The sequence below is a fragment of the Typopeltis vanoorti genome, chromosome 2 (assembly GCF_054136105.1).
Source record: "Typopeltis vanoorti isolate ZY-2024b chromosome 2, IOZ_Tvanoo_1.0, whole genome shotgun sequence".
Lineage (NCBI taxonomy): Eukaryota > Metazoa > Arthropoda > Arachnida > Uropygi > Thelyphonidae > Typopeltis > Typopeltis vanoorti.
In genome coordinates this window covers 40917224-40937096 of record NC_143550.1, presented here as the reverse complement: position 1 = coordinate 40937096, position 19873 = coordinate 40917224, and the positions used below count along the sequence as shown (strand labels likewise).

Here is a 19873-nt window from a genome sequence, read left to right as displayed (position 1 = left end):
TTGTATGTGTTTGAACACAGTCTCCTGCTCACTTAGCTGTGACCAAGACACATGTGAAAGTATGATTCATGCTATCTGACTCATTCTTGTGTTCATATTTTGAATGTTGTAACCAATTCTTTTTTTTTTTTATCTCCCCAAATGACACTCATCTTACAGAAAGCAAAATATACAGGAGGTGTAAATAAATTCTAATTTCCTTTACATGTGTTAAAACTATTTTCCGAAAGAGATCCGTATGCCTACCACATGTTTCTATAAAATGTCCAGGTATTTTTGAAAACGATGCTCTTGAGAGATATGGTTAAACCCCCAATCTGGTTACATTCCGGATACACGAATAATGTGTTTTCTCTATTTAGCCAGGCCTAAACATCAGACACATTCCCTCTTCATTTCAATCGATGTTCCAGAATCCAGTTTACTACAGAAAAATAAATAACAACAAAAACAGTGTGGACCCAATATCACTCTTTCTTTAATAGCATATAGAAAATTGACTTGCATAAGCAGATACATTCACAAACTTTCTTGCTATCCCCCCCCCCAAAAAAAAACAATGGTATTATAAAAACAGTGATGTCTCCATGATCGAAACAAGATACTGGAATTGTTAAACCTGCCATTTAATTCATTTTGAAGAGCTTCTTCAATTGACATTCCACTAAATGTGTGGAATGGATTGACAGAGATGGTTGTGAGTCCCCAATAGTGAATAGGTTTAAGGAGATGTATGATAGGTATTGTGTTAATGGATAGAATGAGTCTTTTGCAATGTCTTTTGACTCGATGGAGTACCCATATAAATAATAATAATAATTTTTATGCCTTCATTTCATTAACTCTAAATATAGCCTAAATTCAGATGGCATTTCTTCTATCCTATGAAATAAAAAGATGATAGTTCTGTTCAAAATCAAAACAGATGAATTATAGAAATACTTATCAGAACTAACATTACTTTAGTTTTTATTATAGACCATTGCAAATGTCATATAAAATTTCAGATAAACTAGACTAGATTTGGCATAAAGGCTTTTTCTCATCTTAGTCTATTTTCAAGACTGGATTTTTTTAATTTTCTCTCTGTATGGATATTATATATCAGCAGTTTTTAAACTTTACATAGCTGGAGATTATTTTTGTAGTATGAGGTTTTGCGGTGTCCATCACATATGCATACTTGTATGAATGTTATTTGGTGAAATAAATGTCAATTGTAATAAGTGTGTTATGTTCAATGGGTGCATATTAAATTTAGGATAAACAATGGTTACACATTTATTTTTATTTATTATTTACAGTGGTTTTTCTGCCATTTGAATTCTTTTTATCTTTTGAAGATATGTTTTTCCCCCCTTCCAAGGACCAGTAATATATTGATGATTTTTTCCCCTCCTCTGAAGTGAACTATAAAATCCAATCCACAGTTCTGCCGATGAAACTACACTACGCTGTTCTTTCTAATCTGACCATCTCATCCAAAACTGAGTTTTCTCCCATTTTTAGCTCTAATAATATCCAAATCAAACCCTGGGTATGGGATGTTTGTGATTATCTTTAGATGGGAGATGAATTTAATTGCCCAGTGTAAGACTACTGTCCTGCTTACTGAAGTGGTAAAGTTCCACATTGTCTCTAGAGTAGGATTTCTAGACTATGTAAAAAATAAATAATACAGAGCAATCTATGAAATTGATAAAAAGAGAAAATAAAAATTCTTAGCCCACACACGGTATGAAAATATTATAGGTTTGCAAAAACCTTTCATGGGTGGGAACACATAAAATCTCTAAAGAAGAGATTTTTCTCATCCAGTAACTTCTAGCAGTTCTTGGCATGAACACAAGCGTTACTTTCAAACTTTATTCCTGAACTATAAACTTTATAAAAGTTGCAAGTCAGTCCAACACAGAAAACTATTCTCATGTCTGGCATGTTGCTCTTAATTGTTCACTGAAAACATTCTGGACTGTTCAGGTGAAAGTAATTAGGATCAACCTCCCACAGGTTCATTCTACTCATTTTCACACAGACAATATACTACAAGCATTTTCCACAAGTACTTTCACGGTTATTATTCATCAAAACTAGCATTAAAAACTTGATTCCAAACACACAAAATGTTTTGTACTCTTCATTCATTTATTCCTTTTGTTATTCATTGGTACAAATTCCCTTCAAATGCATTTCCTAAAAATTACAAGCTGTAGGTATTCAGATACAATAAGCTTCATGATTTTTTTTTTTTTTTGCAACTATGGCCATGAGGTTTCAGTTCATATTATGATGTATGCTTTCTGAGACCAGTGTGGCTATTCAGCCTCAGCTGAAAAAGCCTGGAAAATGTCTTTCATATTCTTCGTGGGACAAGTTCCATGGTTACCATTTATTAAAGCAGAAAAAAAGCAGTTTAGTGGAAAAAATTAAATAAAGAAACTTCATGATTTAGAGTAATTGCCACTTCAGGTGAAAGATGGTTTCATCATCTGGTGTGAGATGAATATTCTTTCTCAGCTGTGCATATATGCAGCCATTTAAGAGCCATCACCCCCAGACTCAGTCTCTTGTTCACTGTCAAAGACAATGCACTAAACGAAGTGTTACTGTAGTCATAATGACCAACTAACTAAGATGTCAAAGCATGCAGATCAAAGATTGATATAAGACAATCACAATGACATACGAAAACAGAGAAGATATAAAGAAAAATAGAAGCAAACACTGATACAATGAAAAGATAATGACTGCAGAGTAAAATGAGTTCAAGTTTCCTGTATCAGAAAAGATGAAAATTAGCAACCCAAAAGCATTCTCTAATATTGTGACCTACATCATCGTGACCATGATTGATGCATTTCCAATTACTAGATGTGCTTGCTTTTAATATTTCTAGATATTTAAAAAAAAAAAAAAAAAAAAAAAAAAAACTCCTATTTGTTATGAGACTTTGTCTCAGTATTATTCATTGCACTGGATGCCTGAAATGAACAATACCGAGACAAAGTCTCATAACAAATAGTTTTTTTTTTTTAATATCTAGAAATATTTATACATATCAAATCTATCAGACAGATTCAAAGTTGACCTTGGCTGTGTTTATTTCTTCTCGAAAAGTGACAAAGCAGACAACAGTACCTCATACTAAGTTACTTTGTAAAATTGTTTTGATATGTATACACTATTTTATATAAAATATAAAACAATATGTAACTTCTCAGTTTTTTTTTTTATAATTTTGGAAATGATAAAAGTATGTTATGTACTTTTCACCACTAGTGCCCCCCCCCCCATCCAGAATCAGGGTTGTCCAGGCTGCCAATGCAGCTGTTAGTTCAGAAGACGTGGGTCGAACATTCGATTTCCTAACTTAGAGGAAACATTGTGTGAAACCATCACACCATCATCATTATTAGAGACTTGAATTGGCTGGAAAAAGATCCCCATTTGGTGTGCAAACCAGTATTTCTACATTATCTAATAATTGATTCACCCATTACTCTAAATATACTATAGGTTTGCAACTTTCAGGTGGGGGACTGACATAAAAACACCTCATCTCTCAAACCATTCTGTATATATGCTTTGCACTGAAGAAGAGAGTATTAATAAAGCATACATCACAATTTTGCCAATTAATAAGTACTTATACTTACTTTGGCTGCCCGCTTTAATTCTTTCCTCAGTTTCTGCTCTCTCTGTTCACAAGCTACCTACATAAATCAAAATGAAATCTTACAAATGGTATACAGATAATTAATAAAATTAAACCTTTTAACTCTGTTATTCAAGAAAATGTAATAAATAATGATAAACCAAAAATTGGAATAAATCTACTTTCTCCTTTTCCCAGTATTAAGCAAGCTGGTTTAGAAAAGGGACTGGCTTTTAAAATTTGTTGGGTAAAATAATAAATTGGTTGGAGAAAAACCTTGTTTTCAAGGCTAATTAACTTAGCCTTGCACCCCACCCCCAAATGCTTGGACAATTTTCATCACAAATAAGATTTTAAAGCCTGGGTTTCTGGGTCTTTTAGGCTCAACTCAGGTGACGAATAACTGACTTGGATTCACTCTAATAATCCAATAAAATTACTGCATCTTTGCAATGAAGTAGTTTTTATTACATGAGATGCTTAAAATTTATAATTATAAGTTTCACAGTATTGCATAACTAAACAATATTGCTCCATAAGCACATCCATGTTGAAAGTTTTTTCACTTGGTTATACTATAAATTAAAGATGCCAAGAAATTATATCCTTGGTTTCATCCTTTATCCAACTGTAAGCAAACAAAGTTTGCAAGTGAAGTAACTTCACAACTGGGCTACTTGTATATAGAGGCTAATGACGTCACATCAATTACCTTAATATCCCACAATGCAATTCACATATCCTTATGGACAAGTATAATGCTGCTAAGCATCAGGGGAAGGGCCACCAATGAGAACCAGACTATGCCAACATGATGTTAATGTATGGCAAAGCTCAATGTAATGGGAGAGCTGCCTATTGGTTATACGCACAGCGTTTCCCACATTGTCCAATCCCCATCGCACATCCTGTTTGCTAACATTAATCAGTGGTTGTGGGAAACAGGTTCTTTCAATGCCAACAGGCATAAATGTAGAGCTACAAGGACTTGCCATACCCAGACTTCCATGAGGTGGTGATTTGTCAGGTTGAGGAGAACCTTTCTGTGAGTACCTGTGGCACTGAACATGTTATGGGTGTACCTCACTCCAGCATCTGCAGGCTCTACATGATCAGCTCCGTCCCTCATGGTATCAGAAGGTTCATGCACTGGGCCCAACCGATTTTGAAACCACAGATTGGGTTCTGTAGGTGATTCAGTCAATGTTGTGTAGAAGGTTCTTGCAGAAATGGCTTAAACGTTGGTTATACATGCTTACTAAATAACTTAAGGAAATTACAACATACAATAGAATATACATTAAATTAAACTTTAATATATTTCCAATATTTCGGCCACGTCACATTGTGTAGAAGGGCCTTGATTTTCAGAACTGGTACACTCCACCAATGAAGCTGTATTCACTAGGGAAGGCATGTGGAAATGTGGAACATGCCTTCCCTAGTGAATATAGCCCTGGACCAAAACAGCCACATTTGGTCCTACATCGCTCACTGCCATGGATTCCAGAACAAGTTCACCATCAACATTTGGGCAGACATTGTTGGTGATGAGTTGAGACCCTCCGTAGCTCAGTCGATACAGACAAAGCCCTTTGGTTGAAAAGACCTGGGTTCAATTCCGGTCCGTGCACCGGTCTCAAATGGAGGTGGAGGTTTTTTGTCCTCAGAACAGGCAAACCGGTCCCGTGAACACATACTTCTACAGACAAAAAAAAATCGTGTGCATAAGGTCACATCATATTAAAAGGCCAATCCCAAATAGATGGGATAAGGCACATGAGGAAGAAGATTGTTGGTGATGAGTTGATCAGACAGTATCTTCTTTCACCCCACCTGATTGGCCCCATGTACTTGATGTTCCTGCAAGAGACACTGCCACAGTTGTTGGCAGATGTGCCATTGCACATTAGGCAACATGTGGTTTCACAACATGATGGTACACCACCACACTTTTCACATGACATCCGACACTATCTCCACCAGACAAACTCCTTTGGATTTTTTTCTGGGGCGACATGAAAAGTTTCGTGTACGAAACCCCTGTGGAGTCATTAGAAGATCTGTCAACAATACTGACTGCAGTGGGTGAGATCCAAATCATGCCAGGCATTTTTGAAAGAGTGTGCCAGAACTTGATACACAGGTGTAATGCATGCTGTAAAGTTGTTGGTTGCTACTTTGAGCACCTTTTATAAATGTTTATGAAATTAAAATGTAATTTACCCCGTGTCTGATGTTTACATTCTTTGTGATGTGCACACGAAACTTCGACCTGTACTATTGCAATGCTGCATTTGGATACATGGGTTGCTAATCAAAACCTATCTACTCCAATCCCCATCCCTACATATCCTAGAAGTTTGCAATGGATATTCTGAAACACCCTGTATAAGTTCAAACAATATTTGGAGTGCTGACATGTGAAACTAAATTGGAGGAAAATTGTTGGCAGCAGGTTAATAATATAAAACTTAATTGTATAATACCAACAAAATATACTGTACACTGCTTGAAGGTATATATCAGAAAACTGATGATGATGACAAATTATCAAAAGTTAAGTAAATGAAAAGATTACATACAAACTAAATGAATCTTCCAAAATCTTTCAGATGTATTTTATAAATAATATACAAAATCTTAGTTTAGTCTCCATAATGTCCATCTCCATTCTGGCAACACCTACTTTTCCTAACAGAAACTTAACTTTCAGTCATTTCAATCATATTCTTTAACACCCCCCCCCCCCCCAATCCTTAAAAAGGAAGCATTTGTACATACGAAGTGCAATAAACAGCATCACCCTGTCAAATGTCGACCATGCATTCTCATGGTGTCACCCCCCTGATGAATTCAGCAAGGATTTCAACTCCGAGTTAGAGGTAACACCAACTAGATCCAGGTGGCAGATAACCATCAATTGCTGAAACACCAGCACTCTGGAAGCCTAAAGTGGCTAATGACATGTTTGGAGATTGGACAAGGGTTCTGATTTCTATATCCCACTCTCATTTTTATCCAGGGTAAGTGATGCCTTTCAGGAATATGTCAAAATACCTTCCTAATTCAAAACTGCAGTAGTAAAGCAATTGTGCAAGCTATTTAGGTCATGGCTGAATCAATTAAGGCTATGGGGCTAGTGTACTATATCTATTAATTAGATGTGTTCTTCTAGGAAGGAAAACCCTTTAACTCTATACGAGACTGGCTGACTTGCGTTCAACTGAAAAGCCCTCAGATTCTTCACATTCTAGACAGGATTAGTTGTGCAGTCTCACAGCCTGATAGTACATAGTTCAGTCCTATGTAACATTTCATCAGAAGCTTCCTGATCAGTTTGTGTGTAAACTTGCTAACTCTCTACAAATCATGCCTGGAAGGATACATATGAATGGAATGAATGAAGAAAATAGTCAAGGTCATGATATGGCAAGGAGATTGGATGTTCTCTGTATGGAGAGCATTTCTTCATGATGCATAACATGAAGTAGGAAGAAATACTTTTTCCTGCTCTTCTCTAAATCTACTGAAACACATGCAGTGGCTATTCCATGCTCCACTCTGAACTCTCACAAAATTTTTTTCCCTCCTCCTCATTTACTCTCTCTGTACTGCAGTCTTTTCGACAGCTTCCATGTTGTGCATTTAAGAAGAATAAAATCTGATGTTCACAAATTTCTTCTTGCTCCTAACTTTGTCACCTCCCACCATGCTATAATACAATAGGCTGAACAACCCTCCATATGTAGACCTGTCAGTTCAAAAAACCAGTAACAAACAAGTATTGATTGGTTTGTTGAAGTAGAAACAATGTGAGAGGGTGGGTAATGGAATGGATAATCTACTAGTTTATTCTTGCAACTTCAAATATGATTATAATTCACATGTAATACATATGATGATTAATCTATAATTAATATCAGTGCTAACAAAACAACTTACCAAGTGATTACGTGCTTGATCAACTTGTTTCTCACCTTCCAAAACCATCTCAAAATGATGCTTAAATAGCTTCAGTTGTTCTAAACAAAGTGTAAATTAGATAGTTAAATATTACTTTTAAATTAAATTTGTATTTAAAATAATTTAGAACAAGCTAAGTTCTACTTCATGATAAATTTTTTCTTAGCTTTTCCACATGCATGGAAAAACAAGAGGAAGTTATCTGAAACATTTTAAAGGATTTATATTTTTAAATTGAATTTTTCACACTGAAAATTCATCACATGCGCGATCTCAAAAAACTTTGTTAAAGAAATTTTATTTTTAATCCTTGTCACTTCCTTTCTTATTTCATAAATGTTTCTATGAAATGACAAATTTTAAGAATTGTTTTTTGAATTCAAGTCATTCTGTAAGTCCCTCATTGCACAGCCTATCTGCATCATCAAAAACAGTTGAACATCTCCTTTCCAATATTATTAATGTATAGATTGAACAACAATGGTCCAAGGACTAATCCTTAGGTTACACCAATGGTTACCTTCGATCTGCCAGAGGGCAGATTTCTGATATATCTCTGTAAAGAGATTGTTTTTTATACCAAGTGTAAATTAACTCCACAAGAGTTTTCAATGGTGCAATAACTTAACTATTTCTTTTACAATCTGAAAAACTTTTAACTCGAGACCAAATAAAAAAAAATATATACATTTAATGAAACTAAAACACTATATACATATAAATAAAATTAAATAACTACAAAACTAACTGGATTCAAGGCCTTCTAAATTAAGTCTATACTTGAGAGATCTCCTTTATCTTTAAAGGATGAAATCATTTACTCTGATTCACTCTATAACTGGTTCATTTAACCTATACTTAATCTTTCAGACTGTACAAAATGTTCAGTCTGAGAGACATAAGTGTTCATTATAGCCAGTTTCTTTGTTCGGCCTTTTCTGAAAAAGCAGAAGTACCTCTTCACTTCCATGGAATCTTATTTTTTTAATTTTTTTATTAGGCACGCATTATTTTTTCAATCATCCTCCTGTTTCACTGGAGCATAATTAATCTTACTTCATGCAGTTCAATATATGCACAAATTACCTTTTCTTTTCTTTCCTTTTTTTTTTTTTTTTTTTTAAACCAGCGATAGAAGCAGTTTTTTTACTATTTCATAAATGCAAGTATGAAGGTTGAGCTCTTCATGTTAAGCCACTTTACAGTTTTAGAATTTACTAATTCCACCACTTTTTCTAATAGAATAATAAATAGATCCAGCATCCTTTAGACAGAAGACAAAACTTTCATATAGTTTTCTTGGAACGTTGAATTAGAACGTCTACTCAAATATCTTCTTTTATTTACTAATCACTTGTTGACAGTCTCAATTCTTCCAGTTTAAAGATTTACAATGCTACAATTCCTTTTCGGAATTTTCTATTAATATTCTCTCGACTGTCACGTTTTTTTAAAAACTTTCAACTTCCTTCTCTGGTTGTTGTTCTCAAATTTCCCTTCTCTCTTCTTGTTTTTCCCCATCACCCCAGTGCTGAATGCTCTTCTTTGTCAGCTGTCAATCACCTATCAATCTCCTCAGCGAGTATGCACACTTCATGTAAATGGCAAGTGAGAAGTTAGGTAGCAGTGGCTGATGCGCTATCTTTGTTAGAATAAAGAGAATGTCTTCACAAAAAACAAAAGATATCTCAACTTTATTGTCATTGTGAATTAAAGTAAAGAAGATTGAAATTATCACAACTATCAAAATCTATAAGTACATCAAATCTCAATGCTTTACATTTCATTTTAGCATATCAATATCGGGCACATCGCAAGTGCCAATCATATGTTGTAAGAAACCAAAACTAATAATATACTAACATAGAGAAACAATTGTAAGAAGATTCACAATTTTAAATTATGAATATTTTTACACTCTTATCCCAGTCAATAGTTTATATTCCAATCCTATATCCTCTCAGCTGTTCATGTGGTGTCCTGTCAAATAACTTAGCCCAAGTCCAACAATATTATAGTGTAGCTATTTCCCTTCATATGAGTCTGCTGTAATATTATAAAATATGAACAAATTTCTCATATATGATTGCCTCTTTAGGAAACCCATGCTGTCCCTTGATAAGTATAGCTTGTCTATTGCTCCACATTCCCATATGCGAATTTATACCAACTTTTCTAAAATCTTCACCGTTTCAGAGATATTAATATGTTGGTAATCAGGCATTAGTTTTTGAATCTCCTTGTACAAAGGGCTAGCATACATTTTTTCCATTCCTGTGTGATTGGGTGTTTTCTGAGCTGAGACTCAAATTATACAATTGTCAAGGGTCTAACCATTTCGGCTGAAGATTCCTTTAGCATACATGCTGATATCCCATCTGTCCCTAATGTCAAATTCCTATCTAGGTTATGCAAAAGCTCTAGAATCTTCTTCTCATGTACCTCTATCTCTTCATCCAATGCAGAGGTAGTAATGCTGTGCACCATGTTGCACATACCAGTAGATAGATCCAAAATCAGCACTCATTATTTGAATAACTTCATCTATTTGACATAAAGGAACTGTCCACATTCAGTGAAGTTATTCTTCCAGATTCTTTTACTTGCAATATAACAATAAAATTTTTTATGGATGCCTTTAGCCTGCATATCAATTTTTTTCCCAAGCTGATTTTGCTTTCCATACAATATTCTTAAATTGGCCTGCCCTTTATACACATTTCGTAACTCGTCTTATCTTTATTCTCATGACAGTCTTCCATATCATCATCTTTTTGTGGATCTCTTGCTTAATAAGATTGCACATTCATTTTACTCCCACTCTATTTGTTCTTTGAACTCTAGGAACACATTCAGATACTGCATCATTTAAGCAATTTTTATGCCTCCCAATATCCTTCCCATTCATAACAAATACCATAAGACTGAACATAGTATTCTCTCGCGTTTGTTGTAATTTCCAGCTTCGCAGTTCCACATGTAGCCTTTCCTAATGGAACATCCATATGCTTTCAATTCCCAGGTCACTGGCATAATCGTTGTCACCAAAGTGATGGTAAAACAGGTATAACCTTAACTGAAACCCTTTCTGACATTGATCAAATTTAAGCACTCTTTGACTTCAAGTTCCTTCTTTAACAAGCTGTTTGAGAAAGCTGTCTCATAAAAGCTCAATATTCTTGAAAGTTATTTTTTATTCTTAATTTAAGAAATGGCCAGGATGATGTTAGTGATAATTTTATAGATATTATATATAAACATTATTTTAAAAACATATATAACCTTTCTTTCTGGTGTTTCCTCCATTTTAAAAAAAGCAAGGAATTTCTTTGTTCTGTTCTTGATCACCCCCCCCCCAAACACATACATACACACACACACACACAACTCAAACATCACAAATCTATGTATATCTGATTGTGTGTGTGTACATATATTATTATGTAACCAAAAACGACACTGATGCTCAAGAGTTTCTAACATGATGCTAATGAAATGATAACTGCAATAAGACAATAACAGAGATTCTTGAGCTACTTCTCTGGCAAAATTTCATTAGTTTCAATAACATTTTTAACTACATTTAAGCTTTTGAATAACACTATAAGAAAAAGGTCAATAAAGTATTAGGCTTTCTTAATAGTCTTTTGTTTTTGATATCTTTAAAAAAAAAAAAATTCCTATATGGACAAAATCAACTTAATCCAATAAACTATCAATACTTTTCTATTTAACAATAATAAAATCCAAATGTTCTTTCATTCTCAACATTTTACTCACACAAAATCCACAAATCAAAAATAATTTTACCATATGAACAGCTGATTACATAATACTACCTGCTCAAGTATTATTTTTCATAGGAGGCCCACACTAACCATCAAATTCCTAATATGCACAATGAAGGAATGTATAGTACTTGTACAATGTCAAGTTCCTTCTAAATATCTTCATATGATTTAACATTAACACGTTTCAAAACTATTAGACATATTAAAATAATTTCCATGGCTTACACATGTAACAAAAATTACATAGAATTTTATTCAAAAACTCTAATATCTTTCATTCATTGTTATGTGGATTGTCAGGAAGACAGACGATTAAGTACATTCAAGCCATGAATCACAATAACCATCAAATTCCTAATATGCACAATGAAGGAATGTATAGTACTTGTACAATGTCAAGTTCCTTCTAAATATCTTCATATGATTTAACATTAACACGTTTCAAAACTATTAGACATATTAAAATAATTTCCATGGCTTACACATGTAACAAAAATTACATAGAATTTTATTCAAAAACTCTAATATCTTTCATTCATTGTTATGTGGATTGTCAGGAAGACAGACGATTAAGTACATTCAAGCCATGAATCACAATAATGAATCATAAATCATGAATATATAGCTCATGTCTCGGTTGCTGCTGAATTGTGATTCACGTTTTGAATGTAGTAATGGTCTGACTCCCTGACTATGTCTAACGTAATGTTGGATGAAATATATTGGGGTTTTTGAATAAAATTCTATGTAATTTTTGCTACATGTGTAAACTGTGAAAGTTATTTTAATATGATTCAATATTATTTAATTCTGTTATGTCACATGTTCACTCATATTTTTTCTCAGAATCTGTAGGCTCGATCAGTATTAAACTGTTCTGCTTCTAACCTAGCTCTCTGATTCTCTGGTTAAAACTGGTTTGGATACCATCTTATATATAGCTAGTTTAGTACTTTCACTAATTGCTCTTACTTCTATAAATTTATTTTTAGCTGATTCCCTATCATACCAGAGTGTTTTTCTATTGTCTATTTCTATATTTAATTTGTCCTCTTCACTAAAAATTGTGCAAGCATAGCTGACAGGATACAGTAGATGTTTTATGTTTCTGCTTTTTATCAGTCTTTTATTGCTGATTTTCATGCAAAATTTGTTACAGCAGTTATTCAATTTAGTTAAGTAATTTTAACTAGACTTGTATTGATTTATTCATGAGTTCATTTATTCATTCATCATCTAATAAATTAAAGATACCAAGTAATTATATACTTGGTTTAATCCATTATCCAAGTGTAAGCAAACAAAGTTTGCACCTGAAGTATCTTTCAGGACTGGGGCAAACGTGGTATTAACTTCACATCACTTGCCTTGGTATCTCATAATGCAAAGCACATCTCCTTTTGGACATGTATAATGCTATGCATTATGAGAAGGGCCACTACCCAGACTGGTTTTGACCTTTACTGAGGTCTCATCAGTGGGAGCCAGACTCGAAGGTGAGATACCAAGGTTGAAGTGATGCAGAAGTCATATTTTCCTATATGACTATTTCATATTTTCATACCACCTTTGCCACAGAGTTGCACCAATCCTGAAAGATACTTCAGGTGCAAACTTTATTTGCTTACACTTGGATAATGGATTAAACCAAGTATATAATTTCTTGGTATCTTTAATTTATAATATAATCAAGTGAAAAACTTTCAACAATTATCTATCTCTAATCCAGAGTATATTTTAACAATAAGGTGTGATACCTTTTGACAACTCATATAGGAAAATATGACTTCTGCATTACTTCAACCTTAGTATCTCACCTCCAGGTCTGGCTCCTGCTGATGAGGCTTCAATAAAGGTTGAAACTGGTCTGGGTAGTGACCCTTCCCATAATGCATAGCATTATACATGTCCAAAAGGAGATGTACTTAGCATTACAGGATACCAAAGCAAGTGATGTGAAGTCATACCACCTTTGCCACAAGTTGCCCAAGTCCTGAAAGATACTTCAGGTGCAAACTTTGTTTGCCTACACTTGCATAATGGATTAAACCAACTATATAATTTCTTGGTATCTTTAATTTATAATATAACCAAGTGAAAAACTTTCAACAAATATCATTCATCATCTGCATAAAGAAAGGACCTGAGATTAACAACTCCAATTTCAATACCAGATCTAATGCCACTTTCCTTTATGTGATCTATACAGATGATAACTAATAGTAGCGATAGTGTGAACCTTGCATCAGATATTCCATTATACCTGCTTCAATTCAAACTGTTGACGTATAATTCATATATAGACTATATGCTGCATAATACAATGTTCCATTTGTACCATATAACTACACCAAAGAGCTTTTCACTTGGCACCTTGTCATATACCTTTTCCAGATCTACAGAACTTAAATATAAATCCTTGTTATATTCCCATGGTTTCTCAACTATTTGTTTTGAACTGACACTCTGATCTTGACAACATCTATTTGACCTAAATCCAGCTTGTTCTTCTTTTGGCTTTTCTTCAACAATCTGTCTGAGCTGTTTCTCAAATATGCTTGTATAAATCTTACCTGGAACACTAAGTATCGAAATTCTTCTGTAATTCTCACATTCAGTTTTATTTTCCTTTTTACAGAAGGGTGATCTAAGATGGATCTACTCCAATCATTCAAAATTTGACTCTCTAACTAGGCCTTCTGAATTATACATTGTAACCACAAGAAATCTTTTGCACATCCATCATTGAGCATTTCTGCTCAAATAACATCTATGCCAGCTGCCTTTCCAGATTTTGGGTTTCAGGTAGCATTTTCTACCTCAAGGATTGATATTCACTGCTGAATGCATTTCCCCTCCTGAATATTTTCTACCACTGTTCTGCCACTTTTCTGTTTCATTTGGCAAAGCAATTACTCCAAACATCTAGAATATATTTAGTTTTCATGTCATCTTTGTCCTCTTGATTCTTTTTACGGTGTGCTTTCCTCCATTTCTTAGGTTTTCAATAGTGTCCAGAACATTTTGCCAGCTTCCTTATGTTTATCTATTACATTCTTACCAAAATGTGACAATTACTTTGGTAAATATTTATACTTATTTAAATGTATAAATAAAAAAAAATAAAAAAATGTATAAATATTTATACATTACTTCACTTTCTTACTTTATTTTCACTGTATTTTCTCAGAGCACATACTGATTTATTTCAACACGTGTGTTTTGTGTCCCTAAATTCATAAATATGAATGCTGATTACCGTGTAACCTTAAAAGAAAGGGACATACTGATTTATTTCCTAGAACTCCAACTTATGTAATGTATTTCCATGCAGCCTATGCAAAGATTAGCAAATCACCATATAGGCATTTTCTTTATCCAACTCAACTGTTATTTAATTACATACAGTGAGCATTACTGAGACAAATGTGCTTTCATTCCCATCCCCCACCCACATCAACAGAGTAAAATATTTCTGTGCATCCATTCTTGAATTCTACTCTTCAACTTTTTCCAATACTTTAATCACCATTCCTGAAATACTGACTGTTCTAGAACCTGCTACAGCTAACCTGCTTGGAAAGAAGTCAATGGCCACTCCCATTGGTAAGATGCACCATGCCACATAACAAGTCACGTGTTTTGTAGATGGTATATAAATTGGAGGAAGTCAGTTCAACTCTGTCCGGATGAAATGGCTGTGAAAAGAGAACCAAAAGCGTTTGAAAGAGCCATGTTGGATGTGAAGTTTCAGGCATCAACCAGAACATGAATCTGAACAAAAACATTCAGAACTGAGGTTCGTAACATGGGTTTTCATGATAGGACTGCAATATGCAAGCCCCACATTACTATGAACTAACATGCAGCATTGTCTTCAGCAGTGCAAAGAGCATGTACAGTGGGACATGGAAGCTTGGAAAGCAATGTCATAGAGTGATGAATAAATCATAATATGTCTTCTACCAAGTAAAAAAGGGATGGCTGTGACTGATGTCTGGTGAACATTTCTTACCAGTATTCATAACTACAACTATGAAATTCAGAGGTGGCAGTGTGATGGTATGGTTCTGTTTTTCCTGGTTTGGTCTCAAACTTCTGTTTGTGGTGACCCGAACACTGAACTCGGAGAGGTATCTTTAACATTTTGGGCAATGCAATGCTTCCACTTAGTGGTGTTACTATGAAAATGATCATTATTTCTTTCAACAAGACAATGCACCATGTTGTAGGCTGCTGCTATAACTGCATGGTTTGTGGACATGAATGTCACCACACTTGACTGGCCTCCTTGATGTCAATCCTACTGTATATAACATCATAAGAACAAAATAATTTATTAAGCTACTAATACAGGGTGATCAAAATTAAAGTATCTCAGTTTAAGGTCTTGTGGAGCACTATCCAGTTATCCAAATGCAGCAAAATTTTACAGGAATATATTGTGAATCATGAGAAAGCAATATTCAAGAGAAAAAAAAAGTAGTTCTAATATTCACCACCAGGGGCACTGTGAACACCAAATGCATGGAATTTACATATCATGCAACTAGGCTAGTGCCAGAAGAGCTTAAATAGATGGACATGGGATTTTCTCTCTTCATTCTGGTTGTTAATACTGCCCACAGTGATGGCTCGCTTTTACCTGAACAGATCGGTGAATATCCACAAATGCTGGGTATGGGCTATGCCAAACCCACATGCTATCCAACAAATTCCTTTGCATTCGCTCCAAGTTACTGTCTACTGCAGGTTTACAGCTTTGTTTATCATTGGATCAGTCTTCTTTGAGGACATTTGCCACTTGGATTCTGTGACCTGCTCAATTATTGCAGAGAGGTATTGCAATATGATAAACAATTTTGTTGTGCCACAGCTACAGCAGTGGCTATGCATGATTTCAGTCATTTTCATGCAGAATGGGGCATCTCCACACAATGGTTGAACCGTACATGAGATTCTTTGAGAATATTTCACGGAAACCAGAGTGATCAACTGCGCATTTCCCACTGCATGGCTGCCTCGTTCACTTAATCTGACCCCATGAGACTTTTGGGATTTCTCAATCGGTGATATCAGATCATCCAGATATCTCGCCAGTGCTGAAAGACAGCATAACACAGTAGGTGCGCAACATCAGTCCTACTAGATGCATTCTGCCATTGAGCACACTGTACAAAGGAAGCAGTCTGTGGCATACTAGGAAGGCCAGCATAGTGCAGCCTGTGAATACACAATGGAAGTGAATAAAAATATGTTATTTATGCTTGTAATTTTTCTCCTTCTGACACACACAGAAAAATTACATCTACATTTGATACATCACAGGTGGTGAATTTTAACACATCGCATTCCCTGGTGGTGAATTTCAGAACCATTTTTCTCAGATATTGCTTCTACATGGCATACAATGTATTCCTGCAAAGTTTTGCAGCATTTGAATAGAGCTCCACAAGGCCTTCAACAGGAATACTTTAATTTTTATCACCCTGTATTTTGCTGATATTTCAAATTAACCTCTTTGGGATACAACACAAACACTTGCCATAGTACACCAGGCAGTAACAATCAAGTAACTGTGAAAACAATTCAAAATGGTTACAACTGATAAGAAAACTAATGTCCTATCATGGTCACATCCAACCCACCATAAGAGTAGATTTTAAGCTTTTAAGGTTATAGCTGTTAGGTTTGAAGGCAGTCTCAACTCTAAAGGAAGCTTTTCAGACTTGTAACAGCTTCTATATGATACTGTACTATTCCTGTTTAATTCTGTATAAAGGTTAAACTGTTTAAATTTATTATTAATGAATTTGAACAGATCAAAAATATTAGAGATGGAAGTGAGAGTTAAGCTAATCAAAATCTCTTCTAGAAGTACAGCATTAGTAAACATACACCAGAGCTATTGATAATGTTTGAATTTTTCAAATAAAATCTTTTTTTTTTTTTTTTTTTTTTTAAACTACAGGAGGAGGGGAGGGGAAAGTGATTTTATTATCTGTTTAGCAACTATATAAGTGGTGTCTATACAAGCAACTACTGGCTTGTCTTTGAGGCTCTATATAACCAAGGTGATTTAATATAGCAAGATTTCAAACCTATTATTTCCAATGAAATATTTTTTTTTATTATTATTAAATTGTAAACTTTTTTTTTGTGTGTGTATTAAAGAGATCAATAATTTGTTAAGTTTGAGATCTATCAAAAGTTTATCCTTCTTATATTCTACTGCTTCATTACAACAGAAACATACCCTTTCAGATTTGATTATAAAAATCTTGCATGTTTTTTAGAATTGCTACATCTTCCTGTGGAGTACAGGTATCTCTCTCTCAACGTGGTTTTGCCTAACGTGGGATTTGATTAACGCGCCGAAATTAATCTCGGCAATCCCTTGATATACGTGGCAAGAGTTTTGATTAATGCACCTGCAGAGCTTGCAGCTGATCTGACAAATACATACAAAATGATTAATATAAATATTCTTACACAATTCAGTTTATAGCTTGGAGGTCATGAGTAGCTGGTCATTCATATGTTACGAGTGATATTCAGGCACTGTTTTTTGCTGTCAGTTTGGTTTAACACATGCTATTTAAAGGTTTATGATATTTGACAGTCAACTGTATCTGAGAGATACTGCAATCTCCAATGTCAGTATAGTATAGTATGATTTAGTTTTTTTTTTTTTTTTTTTTTTTTAATTCTTCGTTCAATAATTTCTAGATTGTAACTGAAAATAAATAAACCATGTATTACTGAAATAGAGAGCCAAAGGCTTATTTATCATACATGTCCTCTAGGAGATGTGCTTTATTCTATAATTTACATTATGGAAAATACTAAGGAAAGAGGTCTGGAGCTTACTCCACCTTTACTATGAGTTGCCCATACGAATGCTTATGCTTGCATCCGCCAAAACTTTTAGTTTCTATATATTCGGCACGAAACTCTTGTAGTTTCTATATTCGGCTATGAAATAATGTTGGATTCAATATCCACTTAATTTGTACCATCATATATTATATTTGCAGTGTTTTTTTCTTTGTTTTATTGCATTTTAGCACATACTAGTAATGAATGTATCTCTCAGATATACAGCGACCTACGCTGCGATTTTTACCGCCGCAAGCTCCGCAGGGTTACATTTACCATTCCAAATCATGCAAGCCTCGTGGTGTGAGCATGATGATGTCATTCCTCCTAGACAGCCTCCTACGAATAATTAATACAGTAATCGAGCATGGACGAATTGTAATTTTTACCATTGATTATTAGATTTGATTAACGCGATTTTGATATATGCGTAACATCGAGGGATACCTGTATTACTTCCTGGAATTTTACATTAAATAAAGATCTTAACTACATACAAATAAACCTAATGAATCAATGGAAGTAGATTGTAGATGCTATGTTTAGTATTCATTATTATTTGCAATTTAAATACTTATCAGGATGAAGTAACATTATGACCTTAACTGAAAGAGCTGTAGTGATGGCAATTATAAATTGACAGCTGCATGATAGCAATGTACTTGTGGATTATAAGTTGTCTGAAGATTTTTATTTATTTATTTATTTTATATCTGATCAACACACAAAAGGTCACAAGACCTATAGCACATCGGTGTGGTGTGTGTGAACAAGAGAAATAGAATTAAGGAGGAATCTGTTCACATTTTACTTGAACAGCTGAAGGTTGTAATCTTTGGGGAAGGAAGAGTAGGGGGAGACTGTTCCAAAAGACAGAAAAAGATGGCATGAACGAGGAGGCAGTGAAGTTGGTTCGATGAGTCAAGATGAACTGTAAAAGGGTGTTGGTTAGCAGTGGCTCTTGTTTTAATGATTTTGGAGAAGAGTGGCCAAATCAGCAGAGAACTGTCCATGAAAGTATCTGAAGGAACAAGGCAGAAGCTGAACAGAGCTGAGAGAGAGAGATTGAAGTGGGCTTGTGAGAGAGCAATCATTAATTAGCCAGATTGTCCTCTTCTGGATGGAATCAAGCAATCCTAGAGAGGATTTTTGGTGCACTGCCCCAAATATGGGAACAATACTTCATGTCTAGGTGGATTTGGGCTTTGCATAGAGTTAGCAGCTGTGAAGGTATGAAGCAGTGTCTTGTGCAAAAAAGTACAAGTTATTTGGCAGCTGCAGAAGCTATAGTTGAAATATGGTTGTGCCAGGAAAGATCAGAGGTGCAAGTACCAAGAAGAGAAATCTCTTTGTGTTTGGATATCTCAGTATTACTGAAGGTAAGGGGGAAGAATGCAAGCTCTTCCTTGCAAGAGATCAGACAGAACTGAGTTTTTTTGGTGGCACTGAAGTTTACAAGGTTATCCTTACTTCACTGAGATACAGCTAGGGGATCTGAGTTTAGGTTCCTGGTTGTGGTAGATCTTGAATTCTAATACTTGACAACACTGCAAGTTTATCAAATGAAAAGGAGGAATGGAGT

General features: G+C 34.6%; 1 protein-coding gene across 5 annotated transcripts in view; it reads right to left on the bottom strand.

The window, feature by feature from the left end:
* The window catches only part of LOC150108954 (uncharacterized), a 243700-nt gene that overhangs the window by 76230 nt on the left and 147597 nt on the right, over positions 1-19873 (bottom strand). For all 5 annotated transcript variants that reach the window (XM_090404513.1, XM_090404522.1, XM_090404504.1 and 2 more), the window contains 2 exons: positions 7601-7680; positions 3657-3713 (listed from right to left, as the gene is read on the bottom strand). In XM_090404513.1, coding sequence (XP_090260639.1) covers positions 3657-3713; positions 7601-7680 — 137 coding nt within the window. The remainder of the gene's footprint in view (positions 1-3656; positions 3714-7600; positions 7681-19873) is intronic.